This window comes from Oenanthe melanoleuca, chromosome 3 (genome assembly GCF_029582105.1).
Source record: "Oenanthe melanoleuca isolate GR-GAL-2019-014 chromosome 3, OMel1.0, whole genome shotgun sequence".
In the NCBI taxonomy this organism is placed as follows: domain Eukaryota; kingdom Metazoa; phylum Chordata; class Aves; order Passeriformes; family Muscicapidae; genus Oenanthe; species Oenanthe melanoleuca.
In genome coordinates this window covers 55,400,801-55,425,178 of record NC_079336.1, presented here as the reverse complement: position 1 = coordinate 55,425,178, position 24,378 = coordinate 55,400,801, and the positions used below count along the sequence as shown (strand labels likewise).

General features: G+C 40.4%; 1 protein-coding gene across 1 annotated transcript; it reads left to right on the top strand.

The window, feature by feature from the left end:
* Positions 1 to 15: 15 nt before the first annotated feature.
* Positions 16 to 20,368, top strand: RMND1 (required for meiotic nuclear division 1 homolog). Its single transcript, XM_056486606.1, has 10 exons — positions 16 to 99; positions 10,156 to 10,231; positions 10,574 to 10,613; positions 13,513 to 13,613; positions 14,840 to 14,946; positions 16,979 to 17,043; positions 17,934 to 18,010; positions 19,014 to 19,134; positions 19,826 to 19,942; positions 20,182 to 20,368. The coding sequence occupies exons 2-10, from the start codon at positions 10,215 to 10,217 to the stop codon at positions 20,212 to 20,214; spliced, it is 678 nt and encodes a 225-aa protein (XP_056342581.1). The 5' UTR covers positions 16 to 99; positions 10,156 to 10,214; the 3' UTR covers positions 20,215 to 20,368.
* The last annotated feature ends 4,010 nt before the right edge of the window (positions 20,369 to 24,378 follow it).

Genomic DNA, 24,378 nt, shown 5'->3' with positions numbered 1-24,378 from the left:
CGGGCGGGGCGTGTCGGCCCGCGCGCCCTGGCGGGGCCCGGCGGGCGGTGGGCGGGGCCGCTGCTCGCGCGGCGGAGAGCGGCGCGCCCCCTCCCCCAGGTCAGTGCTGGCGCGCGGCGGCGGCGGGAACCGCCTCGCCCCTCCCGCCGCGGCGGCGGCGGCGGGCGCGCGCGCGGGGCGGGGGAAGGGAAGGGAGGGGAAGGAGGGCCGGGCCGGGCCGGGCCGGCGGCGCTGCGGGTGCCCTTGGCGGCGCCGCGCGCCGGCGGGGACTGCGGCGGAGCCCGCGCTGCGGCAGGGGAGGGGCGCGCAGCTCCCCCGGGACAATCCCGGCGTCGGGGCCGGCCGCAGCGCCCGCGGGAGGGGTGCGGGGGAGCCGAGGCGGCCTTGCCCGCCCTTCCCGCCAGCTCCGATCGTGCCGCAGCGGCAGGGCCCGCGACATTCCTCGCGAGGAGGGCGCCGGTTCGGGGCGAGCAGGAGCCCTGCCTGTGGGAGTGAGGGGTGATTCATAGCTCCGTGCCTGCCCCACCCAAGGATGCCCCCCTGGCGGCCGGCGCGGGGCGGCTGCCGGGCGGCTCCCCCGTCACCCCCGGCGTTCAGGTGTCGCTGCCCGGGGGTGACGCAGCAGCGGCGCAGGCCGCGGGTCGGCGGTGGGGGGCCCTGGCCCCCCGCGCGGTGGCTGCGGTGCCGTCCGCGCCCGCCAGGGGCGCCCGTGAGTCGGGCGGGGAGGGGGCGCCCTCTCTGCTCGCGGGGGCGGGGCATCCCCGCCCTCCCATTGGTCGGCCTGTGGCGCGCTCTGCCCGCCCCCCCGCACGCAGCCAATAGGAGCGGGGCGCTCGCTCCCGTGCCTCCCTTCCCCCCGCGCTTGCCGCAGCCGGGCGGGCGCTGTTTTCCTTGGAGCGAACGGCGGCCGTGCGGGGGCAGGGAAGGGGCGGAGTGTGCCGGCACCCGGGGCTGCCGCGCCCTGCCGGCGCTCCGGAGGCCTCCGCACTGCGTGGGCCGGGCAGAGCCCGTGGGCTGGTCTGTGCCGGTCCGGTCCGCCCTCTCCGTGCATGCCCGTGGCTGTGAAGCAGCCAGCCGGGCCTGCCGGCCGGGGAAACAGCGGGCGTGGCTAAAGTGTGCCGTATGCTGAAGAGATGTTGAAAAATAAATCCCAGTTCCGTGCCTGCTGCTCGGAGGTGGCGCCTCCTGCCCTGTTGTGGTCGCCCTTCGTCCCGCTTTCTTCTTGGATTGCTGCGTTCCGCTCGCTCTGGCTCGGTGCCTCTGGTGCCACGGGTCTGACGCTCAGGCCCCTCGATGGAATTCAGTCTGTATGATCTCTCTCTCCTTGCAACCTACTGTAAGCCTGTACAGTTGAAAAATCATTCCTGGCATTACCGATTTAGTTTGGTAAATTAGGTTTAGTTGGCTAGGAAAGCCAGCAAAACAATTTTGAGTCTCTTTCTGCCACTTACCATGCACTGCTGGAGACTTTAGTCCTTGCCCTAGCTCTCCACCAACTGGGTTGCAGTTCTTTTTTTAGTTCTGCAGCTCTTTTTTTTTATCCAGGAGATATCAGGCCTTTAAAAAGGTGAACATGCCTTGCCCTGTACAGGGTTGCTTTTTAAATACAGAACAAGTTTAAAATGAAAATAATAGTATATTCCAGTAAGTATGCTAGTAACAGGCTTCTAAATTGGGCAAAAATGTACAAGCGAAGAGCATGTTTAGATACAAAGTTAAGCCCAATATCATTTCTTCTAGGTACCCTTGTTAGGATGAAGGGCTTGTTCCACAGCACACACCCTGATTTGCTCTTTAAATGAAATGTTTATTTGAACTATTATGTTAAATCTATTTTTAGTATTGAAGATCCTCCAGTTTTTGAAAAATATTCTGAAATGCAGAGGTTTTTTAACTAGGCAGCTTAATGACTTTTTGTTAGTAATTTGCTGAGAATTAATTTTGTGTTACAAGGGAAATGTTCTTGATTAAGAAAACTAGATGAAAGCAGGGACTTGGCACTGAGTTCTTCAGCAAACACACCCACTGAGGTATTGAGTCTGTGAATATTTTTATTTTATTAGCTCACACAATGTAGTGTAAATATAGTAGGGCTGCTTAGTCTGAGCTTCCAGTATAAGGACACTGTTGTGTTTCAGGCTGCACAGTGGCTCTGCAGGCAGGCCTGGTGGTCCCTGTAGCTCCAGGATGTACTGGCAGGAGCAAGGCTGTTTGTCAGCTCCATTCTTGCTGTGGTCAGGACAGATGGCTGGGGCTGGGGCTGTGCTCGCCTGTTCATGGCACAGCAGCTGGAGCTGGTGCTGAGCAGTGTGTGTGTTCTGTAGGTGACATTCCCATACAACCACATAGTAATCCAATTGTTTTTATTACATATCACAATGATTCACAGCATCTGATGTCCTCTTTAATGTGTGTGCTTGCTTGCTCGCAAGCAGTGGCGTTACTGAAGTGCAGGCTGCTGCACAGAATGAGCAGCCAAAGAAAAAGATGCCTGCTTGCATATTAACACAGCAGCCAGTTCTGTTTTTTCATCACTTATTGCAAGCACACAGAAGTGTTTTGATCTTAAGAGTGTTTTCATAGGATCAAAAAAAAATTATTCCTACCAATGTCGTGCTGAGGAGTACTAACACATGCAAAAGTACTGTGGACTACCTTTTAAATAAGAGAAAAATAATATTATTATTTTTTCCAAAATGTTGATGGATGATTTTGTTTGTTTGTTTGTTTTAAATACAGTTCAGAGGGAAGAAATGAGACTGAAACTTCTGCACCTTCAGACGAGATCTTTCCATGCTTTAACAACAATATGCCAATGCCAAAGCTTTAATAAAACTGGATGTCTACTATTAAAGCTGGATAACAAAGTTGAAAGAACAGCTCACAGAACAGCAAAGTCTTGGAATTTGTATGCACTGAAACCTGCATTCCCCTGGTTTACAATTCAATATGTGCAAGTCAGGAATTTGCATTTTCTCCAAGGATTTCTGTCCTCTTTAGGAAGAAATGTTTATTATCAGAGGGGGGAGGGTTTTTTCTCATCCTGGAGACGTTTGGGTGTGACAATGATGGATAACTACAGGCTCAATACAGAGTGGATCAAAAAGCTTAGGAGCACAGGATCAAGATTTTATGCAGTTGTATCAGCTGGCAAAATTGTCCCCAAACCCAGTAACCAGCCAATTAAGAGGCCACCAAAGGCGCCAAGGACCAAGCAGCCATCCAGAACGAACCTGCCACTCTCAGCTATGGAGGTGAAGTATAACATTTACAGCCTATGTGATATTATGGGAGTGCATCAATTTAATTTGCATTCAGACTTTGGTTTAGATTAACATTTTAATGAAATTAACGTCATCATTTGGTGAGAAGGACTTCATTGTTTACACTAGTGTTGGAGCTTTGCAAATAGAAGCAAGCTTGATAGAAATTGGGATGTCTGATAATTTGAAGGTAAAATGGAAGTTTACTTGCAGTGTGTTAACAAAAGTGGAGAGTGGTAAATGATAGATAATGAGTGGTAAATATAAAGTGGAAAGGTGAAGTACATTAAGAATAGTTTTGACCAGTGCTTTTGAATCACATTTTCTATTGAGAAACAAAGTCTGGCTTTCAGAATAATGTAGCTTTCTCTACATTTCCTTGCTACCCAGTTTTAAGATTTCACTCAAACAGAAATAAAAGTGAAAGTAAGAAGTATAAAGTTTATATTCAGATTAGGTTTCAGATGGGAAATGAATATGCAAATGTAGCCTGGGTTACTTGAGAAAGATCATTCCATATGTAGAAATAGCTCTTGATTATCAGACTCCGAGGTCTACAGAGGAAATGCAACAGCACATTGTTTTAGATAAAGTGAGGTACAGTGAGGAAGAACAGTGCATATTTGTAGCCATATCTCCTTAAGATGAGTCTTAGCCAAGCCAGGCCATAACTGCACTTGATTATAGGATTTCCTGTATGGTGAATCCTGGTGTCAGATGCATTACTGTTCTCCTCAGTCTAAAACAACCAAGTTCCAGGGTGTTCTTAGTAAAGTAGTATAATAGGTGAGACTGAAACAAGCACTGTGCCTTCAGAAATGGCTTCTGTGTTGCAGAATGTATCTGTTATGTGTTCTACTGAATGTAAGCAGAGAAAAGTTTTAGTGCTTGCCTTCTCATAGCTAAGCTTCTGATTAGTTTTTTGTGTGATAAGCAGGTTTAACATAAAGAAGTAGTTATAGACAATTTCATTCCCGCTCACATTTTCATGTTGCTTTGGAAGAGGAAAGTGAAAAATACTAGTCCTGAAACACTGTGTAACGTTTCCAGCTTTTAGTCATGCTATGACATTACATTCAGAGTTCGATTCTTCTTGGTTTTGGGTGAAGTGACAACATTTTTGAGGCTTTTAAATGACAGCATAGAATGCAGTATGTTTGTTTAACATTTTCATATATATGTGCAAGTAACATGCAGTGCTGTTTTTAATTTTTTTCCATTGTGAAGAACTGAAGAAAATACTGCCTGATACACTGAAATAATAATAATAATATACTTCCTGAGGAAACTTTTGCATGGCAAAATACTGGGCCAGAAATTACCTCTAATATTGCAGTCCCTAAAGTCTTAGGGATATTTTCCCATCTTCCCCTTCTTCTGGAGACAGCAGTTGCAGGCCCACTCCTGAGGTTTTCAGTTAGAGAACCCTGGGGATCTGTGCTGTTTCCTGTCTGGGCGGGCCTGACAGCTTTCTTTTGCAGAGCACTTGGTGGATGAGGTCTTTCCTATCCTCCCCAGCACTGGTCTTCGTGTGTTTTTGCAGGCAGAGTGCTGGGCAGCAGCAGTGATAGATGTTTGTACAGCCAGTTTTTCAGGATGGATAGAGGAGTTCCTTGAAAGCAGTTAAGTGGTTCAGTCAGTCCATCAGTTAGTGGTACCACTACTTGGATAACCTGATACCAGATCAGATGGCAGGAAAAGCCTCTGAGCTAATTCTTAATGCTGCAGCCATCTAGCATAGAAATGGCTTGAAATTCAGGCAAAGACATAGTATTTACTGGACTTCAGATAAAAACTGATTCCTGTGGTGATAAGAGGTCTAAAGTTCATCCTACAGGTTTTCTTTCTTAAAATTTTTTGTATGCTAGAAGTGGAAGGGATGGACTAAGGGGAGTTAGGATTCCATGAGCCTGTACAGTTGTTGGGGGCATGATGATACAGAAAATGAATTGTCAGTGTACTTAGCTGTCCTCTGGAGCAGCCATCCTGTGTACTGCTCTGAACAGAATTTCAATAATGCTGTAGGCAGAAAGGAGGAGGGGCTGAGTAGCTTAAGTCCCTTTCTAGCACCAGTACAGGTGCTGTATTCTGGCGTTTTTGAAGATTGCAGATGAAAATGATGTAACAGAAAACATTAAGGTTGATCACCCATTTAACACATCTATTTTAGGATTAGCTGAGTCACTGATTAGAGTAGGTTTTTTGCCTGTATCTCCACCAGCACCCGCAGATGTATTTTAGGTGTTTTAATCTCAAATTATGCCTAAGCCAAATGTTATCTATCGAACAAGAGTGCTGTAAATATAGTACATTTTAACAAAAAAAAAAAACCCCAAACCCTAAAGTAGTTAATACCCAAAATGCTGTTTCAGGCATGTAGCTTAACAGAAAACCTCTGATTGTAACTAGATGAGAAATGTAGCCATTGAAACTAAAATTGCAGCTGTAAGACAGAAAGTCAATCCTATAGTGCATTTGCCTTGAAATGAAGAATAGCCCAAGTGTAAACTGTGGAAAGCACAGAGCAGGATAGAGATTTTCAGATTGTATACTAACTGCAAGATGAGAATTCACTCCCTTAACTCTTGCCAGAAGGGTTTCATGGCAGAGCACGTGTACTTAAAATAACCAGAGCTTTTTGGAAGAATCTTCAGATTCAGATGTATAATTGGCATGGGTGATTAAGCAATTGAGAATGGATTTATACAGTTGAAATTGTGATAATGAAACTTGATACTTCAAGGGAACTGAGAACAGTTCTGTTCCACTGTTAGTTCAGCCTTCTAGCACAGTTGTGGGAATATGCCTACAAAATTGCTCTCTGAATATTATATTACTTTGAAAACTTATTTTCTGCTAGTGGTTGCTGAATTAAGGTGATATGTAAGCAAAGCTTTGGATGTGATAGTAGAACGGTGACATTAAAAAAGAAAAATTCAAATGTGAGTTGGTGACTCTAATGATTGGTGACAGGCCCCCCACAGGGAGCAGAACCCCTCTTGAAGCCTTGCTATTTGACAGTGTACGAGAGCTGTAAGAATGTAATTTGGATTTTAGGTTGAAGTGTATTGTGAGCCTAAATGCCTACAGATGAGCACAGTTCTTTTGTTCATTTGTTGTTAGTTACATCCCCATTTGTATTAGTTACAAAAAGCTGGGAAGTGACTGATCCACAGTGAAACACTGCTTTCTGGATAGTTTCCACTACATTGTACTGAAAAACAGTTTTGTAGGTCATGCATGGTATCAGAACAAAGAAATACACTTCAAATGAGTAGCAGAATTTGCAAACCAGATTATTGTGACTTGTTTGATTAATCAAGAAAATCTCACAATTCTTTTTAAGTCAACCATTTTTCCAGTTATTTCTATGGTTATGACATTTTAGTAGTTGTAGATTGTGGGTATTGGGACAAGCTGCCATGGTGTACTGTTCGACTGTGGTGTCATTGGAGACCGTGCTGCTAGTGCAGGATGCAGCTCAGGGCGGGGCAGGGACGCTGTCGATGTGCAGCACCTGCAGCTGGCCCGGAAGGTCGGTGACTTTCTGTGCTGCAGTGGCTCAGCCCTGGCAGTAGCTTGCTGCATGACAGAGCATGATGTTTGTGGTTGGAGCTTCTGCTTGATAAACAGACTGGGGTAGTCAAACTCCTTTTATCTCTAAAACATGGATGTTAATACTGCTATCAGGGGTGTCTTGCCTCTGGCTTCGGTGGTCAGCCAAGAATGTCATAAACTATGGGATGGGAGAGCAGCAGCAAGTGCAGCTCTACTGTTCAAGTATTTGATTGGCATTCAGGGAAGAAGTGTTGTCTTTGTGGCTCTTTCACAGAGGTTTTTGTTGTGACTTCACTGGTGCCACCTGACTTGTTCTCAGTGTGTGATTTGCTTTCCCTCTTAACGAGGAGCAAGTACTCTTATTAGTATATGTACACCAGGTGAACATCATGCCATGATACCACAGAACAGTGCATAAATTAAAATTGTCACTCTCTTAATAAATTCGAAGCAAACAGTTGTCTTATTACCATCTTGCTTCAGCCTTGCCCTAACTCAAATCTCTGTTCCTTTGGCACAGAATCTGATGCAGTGCACAGCCTTTGCAACAGCAGATGAATATCATCTTGGTAATCTGTGTCATGACCTGACTTCACATGGATATGTTGAAATAACAAGTTTGCCTAGAGGTAGATTTTTAAAACATATTAAATGCAATGTTATATCGTGGGAAATAAAATATGGGTAAGGGATATAATTTTTATAACTATGTATTCTTATTCTGATAATATCCTGGAATATATCATACTGCCCATAAAATTCTTGCTTTGCCTAAAGGTTCTATTTGCCTAAAAATCCCCACAACAAGACCTTTCAGAATAGCAATATGAGCAGCTCTTGCACTTACCCTCTGATAATTTTTCCCAACATTACAATTACACTAGAGGTATAGAAAAATTATATGCATGCCTGAGAAGTAAGTTTGGAAATTGACTGATACCAAGAATTTCTATAGACATTCACTAACTATTAGTTTTCGAATGTTTTATTTTAGTTAATCTTTCAGTAATGAGGTAGTGCAGTATGTCAACTGTCAAAACAATTTTGTAATTTGAAGTGTTGCATCTTCTTTCTGTACCCAGATTTCTATTAATGTAAATCACAGAGCTGGAGAGGAAGGCATGCAAGAGAGAATCTTGTTGACTAAGTGAAATGGAGAAGATACCCACATAAATGTTTAGTTCTAGTAAAGAAAATGCTGTTGATACTTCTTCTTTATTGGGCCAAGTATATCCTAGCAATTGCTGAATGCTTCACTTAGGGAGGCTTCAGCAAAATTGATTCTGGTTTCCATATAAAGTATCTCTGAAGACTTGGGAAAGTATGGCTTGGAAATAGCTTCAGTATACTACAAAAGAAAAACAAATAGATCTTTTTATAGCTTAAGGAACCTTACGCCCTGGAACAGCTGTGATTTTCATATGTCAGTAGTAGAATGCCCTTACTTCTTCCTTTGAAAGAACAGATTCTATGAAGCTAGAAGGAGAGGCAGTTCATTAGTTCATGAGCATTTCAGTAGGGCTTATCAAGAGCCTGGCTGCCTCTCAAATAATAATCTACTCCAGTGGGTCTCTTTCAAGCACGAGATTTACTAATGATTGTCTTGTTCAGAAAGATGAACATGAAAGACAATACCCACTAGGATATAGGCTTCATGTTCCTTTGTAGTTTCTTTGTATTAAAACTAACCCTGGTTTCACAGCTTTGGGATAGAAACTTTGTACAACCTCAGCATGACCTTGACTTAAATGTTACTGTTGATGTTATTTTACCCTGGGAGTGTCGGTTTTGCCAGTTCCTTTTATTTCTTCATGGTGTTTTGACTCATAAGCACTGTTTATCAAAGGTTGTGAGGAAGTAATGATGAAAGGATATTGGGGAGAGTAATAATGAAAGGATATTGGATTGTGCCAGCAGATCTGAAGTGTTGTGATGGTTGGCATGTGCGTGTAGCAGTGGTTGGTTACCGAGCCAAATACTGAATCTGGGAAAAATAATTTTTAAAAATATTACCACATAGAAATCCAAAACAGCAGGTACTGTGTGAATTTGTTGCTTTGTAGTGTTTTCCAAACCATTATCTTGTTTTTGACCCCTTTAAAAGCATTTTAGAGGCAGATCCTGCACCTCCACTTAAAGTAGACCAAATTCTTTTCAATTGTGTGTGTTTTGGCTGGAGTGGATAAATAAAGATATGACTGGTATTCGAAAAGGCAAATGAGAAATATAGACAAGTGTTACTTCCACGATGAACTCAAACTTCACACCTAAAACTGCTCTAGTTATTTATCCAGTGATATGTTTCTGAACTGGAATAGCAAGTAGAAGAAAAGTCTTTAAGTGCTCATTCAGATCAACTGTCGGATTCTAATTCAGATATTAGCCAAGTGTATCTGATACTTGCTCATCTCTCTGCTGCCTCAGTCTACCCATGGCCTGAGCAGTAAAGCAGAAGGTAGAATTTATACACAGGCAGAAGTAACAACATTTGATACTCTGTCACTTGATTTGTGATTCTCTTGCAAAGGCGTTTAAATTTTTAAGGCTTAGCTATTAGGCCCTGCAAAATCTTTATGAAGTCTCTCTTTAAATAGAAGTAGGGGGCTTTTTTGGTCTAGCTTCCATTAGTGCTGCAGCCGAACAAGTCATGCTGGTTTGAAATCACATCAGGACTTCCAAAACTTTATCTGTAATTGTGAGTGGCACACATAAAAGAAAAATCAAACCACTGTTTTGAGAACACAGCAACCACATTTTGTAAGTTTGAGGGTATTCTATTTAGACTAGCTCTGGTTTCAGATTTTTTTCAAAAGCACGCTTCCAATGTGCAGGGAAATGCAGGTGTAGGCTCTCTTGTCGTAGGGGTACACTCTTTTAAGTTTCTGACTGGCAAAGCAAAGTCATCACAATTTCAGTGCAGATTAATCCCTTAGTGGATAGAAGAGTTTCCAGGCAAGCTGATTTGAATGGTAATTTCTCTGCAACTGTGGACAACTTCCACAGTTCTCTCACATTGCATGTCCACTTCTGTATTCTGTTTCTGCTTATTTACAGTGTCTGCATCAGTTTTCTCCTAATTCTTTTTTTTCTTCAAGGCAGAAGATTCTGATGAAGTTCCCAGTAGAGGCCCAGTCAGTCTAAAGTGTGACAGTTCAGAGAAGCAGTGTAGTTTGAAGTTGTAGTTGGTCCCTGACAAGCATTTTGATCAGAAAAATAAAATGTAGAACTGGCTGATGTGTTAGTATGCAGCTGTTGAATTACATGCTTACAGTGATCAGCTGTCCTGATTAGAAGTTTGACTAATTATTCAATTTCTTCACTTATTTAAAACCAGATGCTGCAAATGTTTTAGTGGTCAGTACTGAGAAATCTGCAAAAGAAGATGATCCCGGCATGATTTTTTTCTTCAGGTAAGCTATAGATCATGTTCAAAATATAATGTCAGTAATAGTGTGAGGGAAGTAGTGCAACTTGCTAGATCATTTTATCATATTACCTCATGAAACTCAAGGAATAACTGTCCAGTCAGAATGATTTTTAAAAAAATCAGAATTATTTAAAGGGTTAAAAAACACCTTCTTGTGGTTTTTCATTGAAGTGTGGTTAAAAAGCAACTAGTATGTAATTTCTTTGAAGATTGTTTTAAGTTTCTTGATTCACAATGACAAAAATTGCCACTGTACAATTTGAGTATTCCATAAAAATACATTTAAAACAGTATGATTACACTCAGTTTTTCCTTGAATTCACAGGGAAGGGGCTGTTGTATTTTGGAATGTGGAAGAGAAAAGTGTAAGTAAAGTGAAACTTGGTTAAAACTGCATAAGCAGGTGTTTTGTCAGTCTCACAAAGCTCAGCATGCCAGAGGTCTGTTTGGGAGATTGATCTTCCTGTGAAGAAAAAAACCTGATTGATTCTTCTCCAAAGAGTGCAGGTTCTTGCCTGCTACTGCCCTCAAGTGTGTGGGCTGCTGATACATCACCTTTGAAACTCATCTACTTAAAACAAAAATCCGAAACCTTAATCTAGTGAGACTGACAAAAAGAAAATTTTTACAGCTCTACATCCTGAAAAAGTACATGAGAAAAATCTACCTGTGAATGATTGTTTGATAAGCACTAATGTAACAGAAAATATGTTAAAAGGATCATTCTATTCTATTCCATTTTAAGTCAGAACTATTAATGACGAATGTTTGTATAACTTTGAAAGAGAAAAAATAACTATAAGCAACTCTTTAATACTGTTCTGTGTTTTTACCAGCCAGCAGTTTTCCTGAAGGAAGTTTATAATTATTAAATACGTTGCTGACATACTATATTTTGGTGATCTTTGCTGACCTAGAAGAGTGTATGCCAGAGGCATATCTATTTTAATAAATATATTTATAGTTATTTAATGTTTTAAGTGTATTTTTATTACTGTGGTTAAACTGGATTCTAGACACAAAAAGTATTGACCTTATCTGTAGACAGAGTATGTGAAATTAAATGGTGTACTAAGTAGATGATACTGAGATGCATAGAAGATGCACAGGAGGATTTTCATTAGGGTAAATGAAAACACAGAACAGTTGTTTCTATATGTGATCGATTTCTAGATTCAAGTTCACTTTTTCTGTTTCCGAACTGGAATGTTTCTAATTTCCTGTCTGTTTTGGGGGGTGTCAGTGTATCAGGTGTCCTACAAAAAGGTATCAGTTTTCCCTTCAAACCTTGCCAGTAACACACTTAGGATGCTGTGGCTGTAACTACATCACTGATTCACAAGTATTACTGAAGGCCAGCTGACTTAACTCCTGATAATCTTTGAGTTGGACACCTCAGCCCACGAGAGTACTCTGAAAATTCTACTTCTGTTTTACATGCTTAAATACCTTTGAAAATTTGGTACCTTGTTTTCCTGGTCAATACTAGTATCAGTAGTTGGTCCCTTGGTAGCTTTGTTTATGAAAGAGGAGGAAAAATGCCTCTTTCTGCTTAGTGAAATAATAGTCAAAGCTGTAACTGCCAAACTACTTGCTCAAATAGAGGAAGTATTTTTATGGACATGCCTTAATAAACTGAAACGAAAGGAGAAAAACCCCAAACTGGTCCGTAGAACAGAAACTGAAAGTAATTCAGTAAAACAGAATATAGAGTATCAGTGCAAATGGAAAAAAGTATCCCAGAATGACTAGTAGGAGGAAAAAAAAAACCTATTTTAAATTACCAGACACTTAACAGGAGAAGTAACAAATACAGACTGATCACAAAAAGATATTTAAAATACAGAGTACCAGTTTCAAATACCTGAGTAGGAAGGTTGTACAGCAGCTTCCTTCCCAAAATAGCAAGGGCAAAAAGAAAAACCAGCTTTGAGGTTTTTTTAAAAGGCAGTTGTGTGACGTAAGTGCCTGTAATAGCAAGAGTTTGCAGCTAGTGACTCCAGAACATCTCTTCTAATTAATTTTACTGTGTCACAGCTAGTCCCTTCTCTAGAATTAGGCTGGGCCTAGAAGCAGTGCGAGGTGGACACTGCTGTTTGGCTGAGGTGACTGGCCTCAGAGCAGATGCTTCCTATGTTTTCATACCCTGTTATATCACAAGACTTGAATTATATGGCAAGTCTTAGTCATGCTAATACTGAATTCAGGATTATGAAAGGAGCAGTTTCAGCTGTAGGGTTGAGGGGGTTTTTTCACTGAAAAATGTTACTGTGTTATATAGGTAGTATCACCACAATTCTTGAAAGCAATGAAGAAGCCTGCAGTGCAAAGAAAATCCCCCTTTCAGGTGATCCAGCAGATCTTTTTAGAGTACTTAACCTGGAGAATATGCTTTATAAAAAAATGTATAGGGTACAGTTTTGTGTTAAAATATTAACTATGATTTTTTATTTTAAAAAGAGAGTGCTTTTAAAGTATGACTTAGTAGAAGATTGAACTCTAAAGAATTTAGGCATCATAAGTGTATTGTGGTTTTGTGGTTTAGTTTTTTATTGGCTGTTGTGTAGTTAAATGCATTTTAAAAACTTGCAGGTGAGTGCTTTTTTTTAGTTCAGCATTTGTTCTAATTACAGAATATTTTTTTGAGGGGGGGCTTGTAGCATATAAAAAAGGACCAACAAGGAGAGATCCTAAGTCAAGTGTCACCATTTACAGGGATGAATGTGGCAGCTGAAACAATTTTCCTGATTGTTGTAGTGGTAAAGGGTTTCTGTAATATAACTGACCTAACAGCTGAAACAAGACTACTGATTTCAGCAGCTATCAAAAAGAAAATTGCTGATTTAGCAGCGAGCTAATAATTTTATCAGAAACAACCACCTAATGTACTTCTCCTAAAGATTCATTCCCACACTCAGACATCGCCAAAATCTCGTACAGCTCATTGTTATAATACTGAATACATTCGTGTTGTCCTTACTGCTGCTGTGGTTATCTTACCCTGTTCCATGTGTGTACATATAAAATGACATTTCAGTTTTCCCAGATTCATTGCAATTGTTAATAGCTACAAATTCTTCTCAAACCACAACTAGTTTCAGAAATAAACTATGTTAATAATAACTTCATTATTTGGCACACTCTTCATTGTTAAGTGAATAACTTCAGCATGAGGGTTGCATTCATCAGCCTGCCCTATGCAAGTTCTTTGCAGAGTGATAATTTACTGCATGGTAACCATTGCTGCAATTGTCTCCTTCTTAGATGAAGACTATCATGCGAGTGCTAGAGCAGCATGAAATTCAGCCCTATGAAGTTGCACTGGTCCATTGGGAGAATGAAGAGCTGAACTATAGAATAGGAGAGTAAGTATCTTCAGACATTCTTTATATAAAAGCTAAACCAAAATTCAAGTACTTAAACCAAATTCAAGCAAACATAATTCAGCTAGTAGAAATACACTTGTACTTATTTTTTTTCCCCCAAATGAGTAAAATAAAGAAAGAAAACACTAAATCTGAGTTGACAGATGTTTCTTTCTTGGTAAACTTGCAGGTAGTGGCCTTTGTGATTTGCTTATAGATCTTGTAAATAAGAAACTCCCCTGCCCACACAACTCTTCAGCAATCCCAAACAGAAACTATGTACGTCACAGCAAAAAAAAACTAATGAGCATTATTGAGTCTGATTTTAAAGAGGATGCTCTCTATAAGCTTTCTCTGTGTATCCTTGAGGTTCATATACAAAGATGTAATTTCTGCATATACTTCATTTCCTAGGAAAGTTACAACTTCATTTTTGTGTAGTGATAAACCTGGCAGGTTATCTTTCCTTGTTAAATAACATTTTTTCATCATGGAAAGAAAAATATCTCTACAGAAATATTTCACAATGAAAATGATTATATAAATTACCTGTAATTTTCCAACAGCACTAGAAAGAAACCCCTAGACAGGACACTGTTAATCCTAGGAACTGAATGAATGGGGTTACCTTATTTAAGGAGACAGGTGGTTGGTTTTTCCTGACCATTTGAAAACTGCATGTACTATTTAGTTGTGTGATTCTTAACATACTCCATTTTGCTCATGCATGTTTCATAGTGAGATTGACATGAAAAACTGAATGAGTCTTTTGTCCCCTTTTCTTTGCTCCTTGCCCCCTATGCAATAGAGGTTTTAGAGAAAGTATCATTATGGTGGGAAGGAAGTAAGGTTGATAAGAGTGACAGTGGAAAATGAAAACAGAAAGATGACAGAGGAGCTAATGAACAGGAGAGAGGCCAGCAGTCTGCTTACTCTGAATTATCTGTGTGTATGCAGCAATGCTATAGTTACCATCACAGCTTGCTGCACTTGCACCTAGAAAATTTGGCCATAATATTTGTCTTAGACTGAGAAACTAATTTTCAGTGATTTGTTGTGAATATCAGGCTGAACATGAGTGAAATGCAAGGATGGGGATGATACCCATACAGATATGGCATGCCTTATCTAAATAAACAACCAGCCTTTCTTGTCTTGTTGATTATTCTTCATGTTCCTATGCTGGTGGCTCAGTCAGTGAAGATGCTTCAATCTTGTCTTAACAGAGGTCAGTCAAAGCTCCATAAAGGACAAATCTTGTTAAATTCTGAGCTGGATAGTGATGAAGTTGTTCTGCAGAAGTTTGCCTTTTCAAATGCTCTTTGTCTTTCTGGTAAGTTAATGTTGTTCGTACTGTGTAGTCTATGCTACAGATTTTGTGAAATGTCATTGTAAATGGGACTTGTACAGTGACAGGCTGGAAAAGACTTGGTATCTGGTTTAGACAAACTGTGTAAAGAGTGTTTGTGCTTCAGTTTGAGAGGATTTGTTTTCAATGCTTTTTTTCAATGTGTTTTCTGTAAAATGGAATTGCCTTATTCAATGTAAACCATTTTAAAGCTGAACAAAGTACATTAACAAACATGCTTTGCAAAAGATACACATTCTACTGAGCATCCTGTTCCCCACCCTTGAGAACTATCCTAGGAAAACAATGAGTGTAGACCTCAGTATTAGAAACCTCTCAGTAATCTTGGTAATTAGTTCATACTGACATCATTTCCTTTGACAGAAACAGCTAAAGAAGTGACACAGAGTAGCTATTCCCAGCTGGGGAGGTGTATCAGTAACACATATGTGGACCAGAGGCACAGATAATGTTTTGCAGGCTTATTAGCCATGGTAGCAGACTGCGGGAGGTACTGTGAACAAGTCAGGCTCACCAGCTGTGCTGCTGCCTGAGCAAGTAACACCTGTCTGCTCCTTCAGACCTTGAATGATGTAGGAAGTAGGGGTTAGGAGCTAGCAGCAGTGAGGCTGTCCTCGAAAAGGCCTTTAAGGGAAGTCTGGTCTGTCCACATCTACTGCCTTTAGGGTAAATGCCAGGATTCCAGTAGTATTTTAGGGCAGTAAACCTTTACACAGGAGAGAAACACAAAATGCACATTTTTGAAGCGCTACACCATTTGATCAAGGAGTGCACTGTAACTGAATGGTTTCTGACTGTTGAAGAAAGATCTGCTGAGAAAAAAAGAATATTGTTCTTTATAGTTTTCTTATTTATAAAGCCACTGTATGGAAGAGTTGTGCTTCCTAAAAGGCAGCAAGGGATTTATTCCCAAGAGATAATGTTCAGTAAAAATAAAGGATGCAAGTATAGTCCCTAGTCAAATTTATGAACACCAGAAACCAACCTTCATCAAATAATGGGTGACAGATTAAATGCTTACTGGCTGGGTTTTCTTTTTTCAGGGGCTAAATTTAAAGTCAATTAAGTCAGTGACTTGGATTAGGCCTCTGTATTCAAAAGATGAGTGTGCAAAATGCTCAGCATTGGGTTTACTGGCAGTGTCCTAACCATATGATGCTATTGATTACTACCACAGAAGAGTTCATTTTGACAGTTAAGTCTTCCCTGATTAATTTTTTCTGGTTTAATGGGGTTAATTTTTGATCTGTCACTGTTTCATTCTTGTCTGGGAATCTATGGACTAAAGAACAAAGCTCAATTTATATTATCATCTTGTAGAAACATTTTTCTAGGTTCAAGCTGAGGCATAGCAGAATTTGTGTTGTCAATACCAGTGCTGAACTCAAACTTCTATAGAACAGAAGTTAGTATCTTCAGTAACAGTACACTAACCTAAAACAAAATGGGAGATTGCTCAAGTTTGAATTGAGCTTCAAGAGGAGCAGGTGGTGTGTCTATACAAGCTAACTCTCTGTGGTTGGAGCACAGTGCATCAATACTGCACAAATGGAGAGTGAGAGCTGTGCAGGACACTAGAAATGCACTGAAGGCTCTTGAGGTCCCACACAAAGTCAGCCTGACGCCAGCATAGCTCATTATCTCCAGCCTCCTTGGAATGTAATTTGCAGAGGGCTCACACATCCAGTAGAGCACTTGGACACACAGCTTCTGAGCTGAAACAAAAACTCTCCAGGATCTGATCTGATCACTTGGAGAAGAAAGCTGCGCTCAGGCTGAAACTGGTTCTGTGTGCAGAGCTGTGTCAATGCCCAGCCCAGATCTGTCCACTGGTACATGAACAGTGATTGTATAGTACAAACTGTAACTTGCTGCAAATAATGTCTGTAAGCATCAACATATCCTGAAGCAGCCCTGTTGGCAGATTTGAAGTTACAATTACTTGAAAGCACATGTATCTCTCACAGTCTTCTGCTTTGTCATCTCTCCTTTGCAGTAAAGCTGGCTATTTGGGAATCATTACTGGATAACTTTGTGGAATCTATCCAGTCAATTCCTGAGGTGAGGTCTTGTTTCTAACTCTCCCCTCCTTTTCTCCTGTGTTTTGTAAAAGATCAGTCCAGATCTGTAGCTGAGGATTGGAAAAAAGCAATTGAATGTTCAGCACATTCAGTGGTAAATGCATCAGTGTAGAGAAGCTCAGAACAACTGCAAAGTGGTCAGACAAGAAATCATCAGCCTGTGAAGGGCTGGGAGTGGGGTTCTGCATTGTAATAATATTTCCTATGTTGTGCCACTGTCACTTGCTACAGGTGAAATGTAGGTGTAACAGGACAAGCAGCATTTAAAAACGTGGCCAAATACACTGTGTGCTAACTTGGGCTGAAAATAATGTGCTTTGACTTGAATATAATGAAGAGTTTGAGTGAATTACTTGAAAGTTTTAAAGTTTTTCATGAGACTTAATTACAGTACAAAGCCCATATGATGTTGTATTTAAAAATGAGATTTGAAGTGTTCAAAAGAGAAAACATTGGGTTTATTACTTCTATATGAAGGAAATAAATGGTAATACATTCATTGTTGTAAGGAGAAAGTCTGTAAAAAGGCTAAGGAGTGGCAAAGTAAAAAGAACACTGTCATGACTTTAAAATAAAAACAGCAGGAAGGAAATACAAATGATCTCTTGTTTAAGATATCATTTATAGAAAATGCCCCAGTATTTCTGTAGCTACTGATGACGTACTCAGTGATTTATTGAGAAGCCTGGATGAACCAGTTGCATGGTGATATTCTTAGAAAGCTAGAGAAGCAAGGCACTAAGCAAACAAAACTAAAATGTTAGTAAGTACAGTATGTATTCTAAGGTACTTTAGGCTGTAAAACTCTGGACTTCTTAACTACTAGTACTTGTTACTTGATCAAGCAGTGAAGAACTTCCTACTTTTCAGATTCTAAAGTCACGAAGGAAGATAAAACTCTCTCATGCAGATGTGATGCAGAAAATTGGAGAACTCTTCGCACTAAGGTAACTTTTTTGGTTACCCCCCCACGACATTGTATTACACAGAATGTAAAAATTACATTGTACATGATACAAAGAGCAGAATACACGCTAATTAGAGCAGGGTGAGATGAGATGGGAGAATTCCTTCTTTTGACTGAAGTCTGTGTGCTATTTACATGAGTAAGGGGACCCACTGGCTCACCACTCACACTGGCATTAAAACTGCAGGCATTAAGCAAGCAGTATATGATAAATGACCAAATACCACACCCTTTTCCCTTCCTGAGTCCAGCAACACATCTCTTAACTAGTAATTACAGTAGATACTACAGCATGTACAGGATACCAGGAAAAAGGTGGGTAGGTAGAACACCACCCTAGAGCTGGTAAAATACAGACCATTACACTAAAAAAAAAAAAAAAGGGAAAAAATCCCTCAAAATCTCCAAGGTAAAATTAAAAAACAATTCCTGTTTCAAATGCTGGTATACTTGAAGGAGTGATCAGTAATCAACAATAACGTTACAGGTATCCAAAGATTTATGTTAGCAATATCTTGAAGGTAGGAGATTTTAGCTTTTAGCCTTTATGATGCTTAGACCATAGCCTGATTGTAAGGTGTGTGCTGTGCTCACACATCCAGCATGCAGTACCAGTTATATTTAGGAGGTCTGTATTGTTATTTTGTGTATTGCTTCAGTGAGCTGCCAGCATAGCCAAGGACTTCTCTATGAGTATCAAAAATTAAGAAAGGTGACAGGTTGAGGAGGCTGTGTTAGCATAAGGCAAAAGTAATTTATGCTCAAAACAGTTCCACAGTAGAGTATTCCCAGAAAAGTTTCAGGAGATGTGAAGAATTTTAAATAATCATTCCAATTGTATTTTTACTATGAAAGGAGATTTTTTTCCATATTCTATGTAGAATTACAGGAAACTTTTCTTATTTCATTTAACTGCATGTAAATATTTGCTCCTGTATTCACCAAGAGGAAGCCTGAACTACAGTAGTACCCATTCTTTTTAGACACCGTATAAATCTGAGCTCAGACCTGCTAATAACACCAGACTTCTACTGGGATAGAGAAAAACTAGAAGAGCTTTATGACAAGACTTGCCAGTTTCTCAACATTAATCGCAGAGTTAAGGTGAGTGTTGTGAGAATCTTCCATGCTCAGATCAGTTCTCTTTGACTCAGCAGGGTCACAAATTGCTCCATTAATGTGCTTTAATTGCAGAAAGGGAATAAATAATAAGATATTATACACTCTCCCCTCTTCCAGCTGTTATTAGCCCACTCACACTTTTAGCTGGTTTAGGTTAACCTGCCTCACATGAATTAATTGTTTATTTCCTGAGCCACTAAATTAGGCTTTAAATAGATAGACTGAGAAGTGAATTCTTCTTACTGACATTATCATTCACACCAGTTCTTGAAGGGTGACATAATGTTTAATGCTAAACCAGAATAAGCAGCATGAAAACTCTTGGTGGTACAGCAATCATACATATTTAATTTTGAGGTATTCCAGAAAGTTGTATCTTCTTTTGCTTGTGACTGTTTTCATGAGTAGGTATCACCCAGAAATGCTTCAATACCTGTAGAGTCATATCTAAATTTATATTCTTTTGGGGAACCTATTGAAATAACAGGTTCAGTTATCCTGAAGCTTCTATTGCTTGTGCATGTTGTCTTACAGAATTTTCTGTTCTATTAATTTGCTGTTCTATTTTGCAGAGGTGTTAACCCCTTTCTAGTTCTGTGGAGTGTGTTTCCCTATTTAGTGATCTGATCTCTTTTCTGGAGTCCAGATTTGTGATGTTTATAATTGCTTGCAGGTAATGAATGAAAAGTTGCAGCACTGCATGGAGCTGACAGACCTAATGCGAAATCACCTGAATGAAAAGCACGCGCTGCGCCTTGAGTGGATGATAGTAATACTAATCACCATAGAGGTTGGTGGGGCTTTGTTCCAATATTAAGAACATAATAACAAGTGCAATTCCTATACTTCATAATTTGAGAATTAAGATTACTGTATTAATGTGATGTACACAGGGATTAGTATTTGTTCTTCGCACATTTCAAATTGCAGGTACAAGCACTTTTCAGATTACCCAGTTTATAGTGTAAATAGGTTTAAAGATTTTTAAATGAAATAAAAATTCATACCAGTGTGTTTGCTGTTCCACAGGTTCTGTTTGAACTTGCAAGGGTAGTTTTCTGATGACAGAACAAACCCAGGAAGAAGAAAACAGACAAAACAATAGAGAACGCAAGGCTTGAAAAATTCCTTGGAAAATACGCTTCTGGAGAATCATGAAATTGTGTCTCTTGATAAATCTCTAAATCTTCTACTCAAATAAAAAAATTTAAATCAGTCTGTGAACATTATTACAACCACTGTGCTACTAATGTTAGAGAGGGCTTAACGTATGGATGAATTTTAGCTGCTGACTCTATTTGGTGAAGGACGCTACTGCTTTTGCTCCTAACAGTTAAAATGTTGCTGAATACTTGGCTGATTTGTTTATATTTGATTGATGATGTGTTCCCTCATGTTTACCAGCTCACTTTTGGAGAGCTGCAACATTGTCCCAAGCTTGGAGATGGCATTACTGTTTGTTCTCCTGCCATGATTTCATTATATGTGGCAGATACATTTAATGTTATGTTCCATCCCATCAGAAAGTGGTGTTTATATACTTGTGTATATACGTAGATGTAGTACTATTTACATTATTTTTTTTACATTTAGTATTCATATAGAAGGGGAATTAGTTGATCTCAGAGGTCATAGGGACCTGTTAGCAAAGCAGTAAACTAAAGAAAAATTCACAGAATTTTTCTGTCCAGCTTATCATGCTATTTGATTTTCATCAGTATAAGTTGCAAGGAGTGAGCATAGGGTAAGATGTCGTAATAATCCTCTAAGGTAGAAGTTTCTTCTTTTTTATTCTTAATCTGTTCCTAGTCCACAGAGTGTTACTCATGAGAGGATGAACAGATTTTTTTTCCTAGCAACTTCTTTTTCCAATTGTATTTTCAGAAACTGGTAGACAACTGCTGTTTTATCACCTGTTTCAAATTCTCTTTAGTCCAGTATATCGAATAAGGAACAGAACCTAAAGATTCTGTTAAAAGCTCCTGAAGCATCGTGAACAAGCCATGATAACTAATTCTGGCTAAAAATGCAACTACGGTTGCAGTTCTCTTCACCTGAGAGCATTATTTCTGAGTGCATTCAAATTCCTGTTGAATACATCAGAGATAATGGAGAAGAAAATAAAAGGCACAGCTAGCAGAAACATCTGACTGCACACCCATCCTTTTGCCATAATTACAATACATTGCTATGGGTGCCTCTGAAGAAGCAGTCGCTGCTCTTAAGAGTAGGCTTTCTCCATTGGAATCAGAACAGATTGTAACTGGAGGTCTTGGTTCTGAAATAGCTCAAGTTCCTCTTTGAATTGCTGAGAAGGTCTGAACGGTCAGGTCCTGCTCAGGGAAGTGAATTGGTCAGAACGGCTCAGTGACAAAGACTTGTCACTGCAGAACTGCTCTCCATCAGTAGCCTGACTTACACAGCGTTGTTAAGAAACAGAACATTACATCTTTTATGCAGCAGGAAAACTTAACAAGCACCACTTAATACATAGAGAATTAGGCTACATTTTAATTATAATTTTTCCAGCAAAGATTTTTCAGGCTCTCCCTCCCCCACTCTGAGGTAATACTTACACTCAAGGGCATTAGTTGCCAATCATCTCACCATTTAATGTTTCAGGATTTCAGCTAAATTGCTAAAATGTAAATATGCAGACCAACTGCACCACTAAGAAAAGTGGTTTTAACAAAGTCATTGGAGGACTCCTAAATGCTCTTTAAAAGCATAAAGTGTCTAGGCTTGATTATTAAGTGTTCTGTCTCAGGACTGTAAGAGTTACCAACACCTCAAAACAAAAGTAGCACAGTTACTTTTGAAACTGTCAATCAGTTTATCTTGGCACATAAAATCAGAGGCATAAAGTTGTACTGTGCTTCTTGCCAAGCTCCCAACCCTGCTTACTCTATTGAGTGGCTAGTCACAGTTTAAAAAAACCCAAAAGCTTCAGTTAAGCCTTAACAGACCTTTTACAACTACGTATCTGGTTTTTTCATGGTGTACACACTGGCAGCTGTATCCAAGCATGAGGGGGTTTTGTTTCAGCAGCTAACTCTATAGAGAATCCTCTTGCTATATTCCACATAGAGAACCAAGCTGGGAATTGAGTGCACCAAGAATGTAACTTGAGCTTTCACAGCACATTATACCAGGGAGTAGAGCCCTCTGTGACCACAGCACGTGGGAAACTACTTGCCTGCAGTCCCTGTTTCTGCTTCAAGCCAAAGATCCCTTGGGGAGCCTGTGCACATGTACACATGGTCTGAGCAGGAGGAAGCTTTATGGCAGAGGCAGGATGAGACTCAAGCTCCAGAAGCAACATAAAACTGCCTTATTTGTGAGAACACACCCATCTTTTGCCTGCCTCACCCACCACATGCTCTCCCGGTGTAACTGAAAACAACAATTGCCACTACAGTTTGCACAGTTTGAGTCTTCATCAAACTGCGTCTATTCTAACCAGTAAGGGTCACTTGAGGGAAAAGAAAAGAAAGATGCAATAGCAATAAATGCAGAATATGCAAAGAAAACCAGAGAGGAATCCTAAAACACCCAGAACCCTGATATTTTAACAAAATTTAAGACTGTACAGTAAAAATCTGTTCACATGGAGCCTTGATAGACCATTCTTTATAAGGATCCCAACTGTGCAAACTGCTTCTATCTGTGCTTTCTATGTCAGATAAGGTAAAGGATAACTTACACATGATTTTCTTTGGCAGATCTGCTGGGAAGTTGTCACAAGAGTAGCTATTTGTAAAACAGCAAGGAGTGATGAGAGCTGTGACTCAATTCCAGACCTGTTTTTCTGGGGTGGCAGCACTCAGAGGTAGAGTCAATCCCTGCTCTCTGCTGCACTGTTCACATCAGCTCTACTTGCCGGATGCATACACACACCTCCCTGGAGCTCTGGCACTGAGAGCTGCTTTCTCTGGAATACCTCACCAGCATGGGCATTACAAATGCACTTGGGAACCACTGCAGTTTGAATCCTTTTTTCCTAAGGAAAACAACACATGCAAGTACATACATTGCTGTAACTTTATAGTCAAGCTCCACTAAAAATGTCACTCCAGCCAAAAGGACATTGTCACATTTGAACTTTACCTGTTAAAAGTGGGCAGGGCCCATGTGAAAGGCTAATTTTGGACAAAGCCAAAGGCAGAAAACAGACGGCTAATCGGCACTGCAAGAACTGTGATAGTTAGGTTACACTAAAAATTCCTGACAGAGGTGAGTCTCCTAACAAGAAAAACTATACATACAGTTCATACAGTTAAACCATTTCTTTAAATGACATACATTGTACTGAGAAAAGGATGGTTATAATTAATTCCCCTGGTCTAAACTGCAGCTACTCAACTAGTTTTGTTCACTAGGTGTAAAAAAATTCCTAATATCCTGATACCAGCTTAGCATACAGAGAAACAAAGATCCATTTCTTCATCTTTTCATCTCATACAACCTACACAAAAGGTGGCTCACACACCAGAGACGACCACCTCTCAAACCACCAGACCAACTGGCAACAAAAATGTGAAAGCTCAGATCTCCTTGGGGATGACCACTCACCTAGAATGAACGTACCCCAACAGCAAGGCAAGGAAGAGCACAGAAGCCAAGGCCAGGAAAAGCAGAGCCATTCCACTACTGCTGCTGGGCCCTTACATCAGTTTTCCCGAGGATCACTTTTACATTCCTACAATGCTGTCTGAAAGACAGGGGAGACTTGGGCAAACTATGTGCACAATTTTAACAGGGAGAGGACAGAGTCCTGGATGAAAAGCTTGGAGACTCTCAGAGGTACAATGTTCTAGCAAGAAGCTACTCCAGCTGTCACACTGGTCACCCAGCCTTCTCACCAACATAAATTAAAAGTGGAAGTGTTAGAAATGGCAGCTGTGCTAATAAAACAGATGTACAGCATTGACATAAATTCATGTTTTACTACACTTGTACCCATGTGAAGAAGGGTCCAACACTCTTGGGGAAAAATTCCCACGCATTGCCTAGGACATGCAACTCCCAGATCCCCATGAGTTCCATTCCTCTGGGAGTGCATCAGCAGCATTGCAGGGAGCAGTGAGCAAAGAGCTTTTCAGAACAGCAACTCTGCTCTCTTACTTTTCAAAAATGCTGAGAAATTTGAAAACTCACTAAAACTCTTAGCTCTTTGAGCCTAATTAACTTCACTAGAGCTGTTAAGGTTTTGACTATAGCAATAAA